The sequence below is a fragment of the Octopus bimaculoides genome, chromosome 24 (genome assembly GCF_001194135.2).
Source record: "Octopus bimaculoides isolate UCB-OBI-ISO-001 chromosome 24, ASM119413v2, whole genome shotgun sequence".
NCBI lineage: Eukaryota > Metazoa > Mollusca > Cephalopoda > Octopoda > Octopodidae > Octopus > Octopus bimaculoides.
The window spans coordinates 12,910,618-12,913,281 of NC_069004.1; the positions used below are offsets into that span (position 1 = coordinate 12,910,618).

Here is a 2,664-nt window from a genome sequence, read left to right on the forward strand (position 1 = left end):
GTGACCGTTGCCAGTACCGCCTGACTGGCCTTGTAGGGTTTTCGAGCGAGATCGTTGCCAGTGCCCCTGGACTGGCTCTTGTGCGGGTGGCACATAAAAGACACCATTTCGAGCGTGGCCGTTTTCGTGCGGGTGACACGTAAAAGCACCCACTACACTCTCTGAGTGGTTGGCGTTAGGAAGGGCATCCAGCTGTAGAAACTCTGCCAAATCAGACTGGAGCCTGGTGTTGCCATCCGGCTTCACCAGTCCTCAGTCAAATCGTCCAACCCATGCTAGCATGGAAAGCGGACGTTAAACGATGATGATGATGATGATGATGATATATATATATGTATATGTATGTGTCTGTACATATACACACATGCCTATATATATACACACACATATACAGACACACACATATATACACACATGTATGCATACATCTATGTGTGTGTCTTTGTGTCTGTGTCTGTCCTCCCACCACTGCTTGACAACTGGTGTTGGTGTGTTTACGTCCCTGTAAAAGACACTGATAGAATAAGTACCAGGCTTAAAAGAAGAGTATTGGTGTCAATTCATTCACCTAAAACTCTCCAAGGCGATGCTCCAGCATGGCCACAATCTAACGACTGAAACAAATGAAAGAAAAGATTTGAACCAAATAACATTACTTTTTTTTTACTTACTGGGAAAAACCCGAGGAGATAAGGACGGTGGCTTGAAATGGTCAGTTGCTCTCATCCATTTGAGTAGATGGACATATTTAGAGTCAAACAGGCTGGGGTCAGCTTTGACCTTCCTCTTTCTTTGCCTCCATGTACGTCCTTTGGCCATGACATTGTAACAACAACTGAAACAGAAAACGAGAGCAAGAATGAGAGAGGGGAAGAGAGAGAGAGAAAGAGGGAGGGAGAGAGAGAATGAGACTGAGAGAGGGAGGGAGAGAGAGAATGAGACTGAGAGAGGGAGGGAGAGAGAGAATGAGTGACTGTTACAAATCAGCAAATTTAGTTTTATTCAGTTTTCAATTTAACTCAACTTACATAGGCATGCAACTTATGATGACACTCTCTGCAATGGGGGTGACAGCTAATCATTATAACTGGTTGGAGTCCTTTATTCTCAGTCAAAAAGAGGTAGCCATGGTGCTCGAACAACATTCTGCACCTTATAAGATGACATTTAGAGTCTCGTAACATGAGTTCCTAATCTCCTGATATTTGATGCATACAATAACAAAACAGATGACAACTGGAATCAAGTTATTGTATTAACCCTTTAGCATTCGGATTAATCTGCCAAAACTTATGCATATTTATTCACGTTGTTTTGAATTAATCATGCATTATCTCGAAGCTTTGAGATTTTGATGGTGTGATTGTTTAATTTTAGAATGAAATTATAGGGTGCATAGCAGAGGCCATCTAAGCAGACTATGGCTTAGCTGGCCAAAACTTCAAAGTCACTGTCAACAACATTCTTGTTTAAGAATAATTTGTACTCTACAAAACTATAGAGTAACCCATCAGATTAATGTAAAGTTGTTTTTATTACATGCCGGGCAAAATGTTTAGCAGTATTTCATCTGTCTTTACATTCTGAGTTCAGATTCTGCCAGGGTTGACTTTACCTTTCATCCTTTTGGGTTCAATAAAACGAGTATCAATTGAGCACTGAAGTCAATGTAATTGACTAGTATCCTCCCACAAAATGTGCCTATTGTAGAAAGGATTATAACTGAACATAAAAACAAATATTAATATATGTTTAAAGTTATATATAGCTATGGTGCATCCACACTTCCAGTTTGCATCACCAGTCTGGATATCCCATTTCATTCAGAATATCGATCTCTGCAAAGACATGCAGCCAAGTGAAGACCCTTTATCAGTCGTTCTTACATTACAGACACCTTGTTTCTCTGGGCACCTCTCACCTATTTCCATGTAAGGTAATAATTTCCTCTAGTCTAGACATGCTTTCATGCAAGGTGGAAAACAAAGAGCACTGTGAGTATGAGAGTGATATTTGTTTCAATGAGCATGCAATGTCAAGAGGAGACAGAAACAAATGTATACACAAGCATATACAACACACTTCTGTTCAGTTTCCATCTATCAAATTCATTCTCAAAGCTTTGGCAGCTTGAGGGCACAGTAAAAAAAGATTGGCCCAAGGTATCGCAGAATAGAACTGAACCCAAAGCCATGTAGTTGCAAAATAAACTTGTTAACTACACAGCCATGCTTACCCACACACATTTGACAAAAGATTTTCTTAAATTGAAAATTATTAATTATAATAAAAAATCTTAAAAACAAGAGCAGAATCGCACAAACTTTATGGAAGGATGTTTTTAATAATATGTTAAGTGCCATTTCTGGCCTCTCACACCAACATACAATATCATTCTAAGAATATACAATCATATCATTGAAATTTCAAAGCTACAAGATAATACAGGATTAATTCAAAATAGTGTGAATAAGTATTAAATTTGACAGAATAATATAAATGCTAAAAGGTTAATTTGATTCATGAATGCTATTAATTAATTTCAGGAGTTTTGTAAGGTTTTTCTGATTTCTATTCTAAAATATGAAGCTGTCATGCAGTAATTTTTTCCAGTTTCCTTTTAAATAGCATTGAAAAAGTTCATCAAATGTAATCAAAGTTTAA

The 2,664-nt window shown here is 37.9% G+C and overlaps 1 protein-coding gene across 1 annotated transcript in view; it reads right to left on the bottom strand.

Moving 5' to 3' along the window:
* The window catches only part of LOC106871666 (SET domain-containing protein 4), a gene marked incomplete at its 3' end in the record, with an annotated part of 18,471 nt that overhangs the window by 13,493 nt on the left and 2,314 nt on the right, over positions 1–2,664 (bottom strand). The window contains exon 2 of the mRNA XM_014918250.2: positions 672–835. Within this exon, the coding sequence (XP_014773736.2) occupies positions 672–819 (148 nt within the window). The remainder of the gene's footprint in view (positions 1–671; positions 836–2,664) is intronic.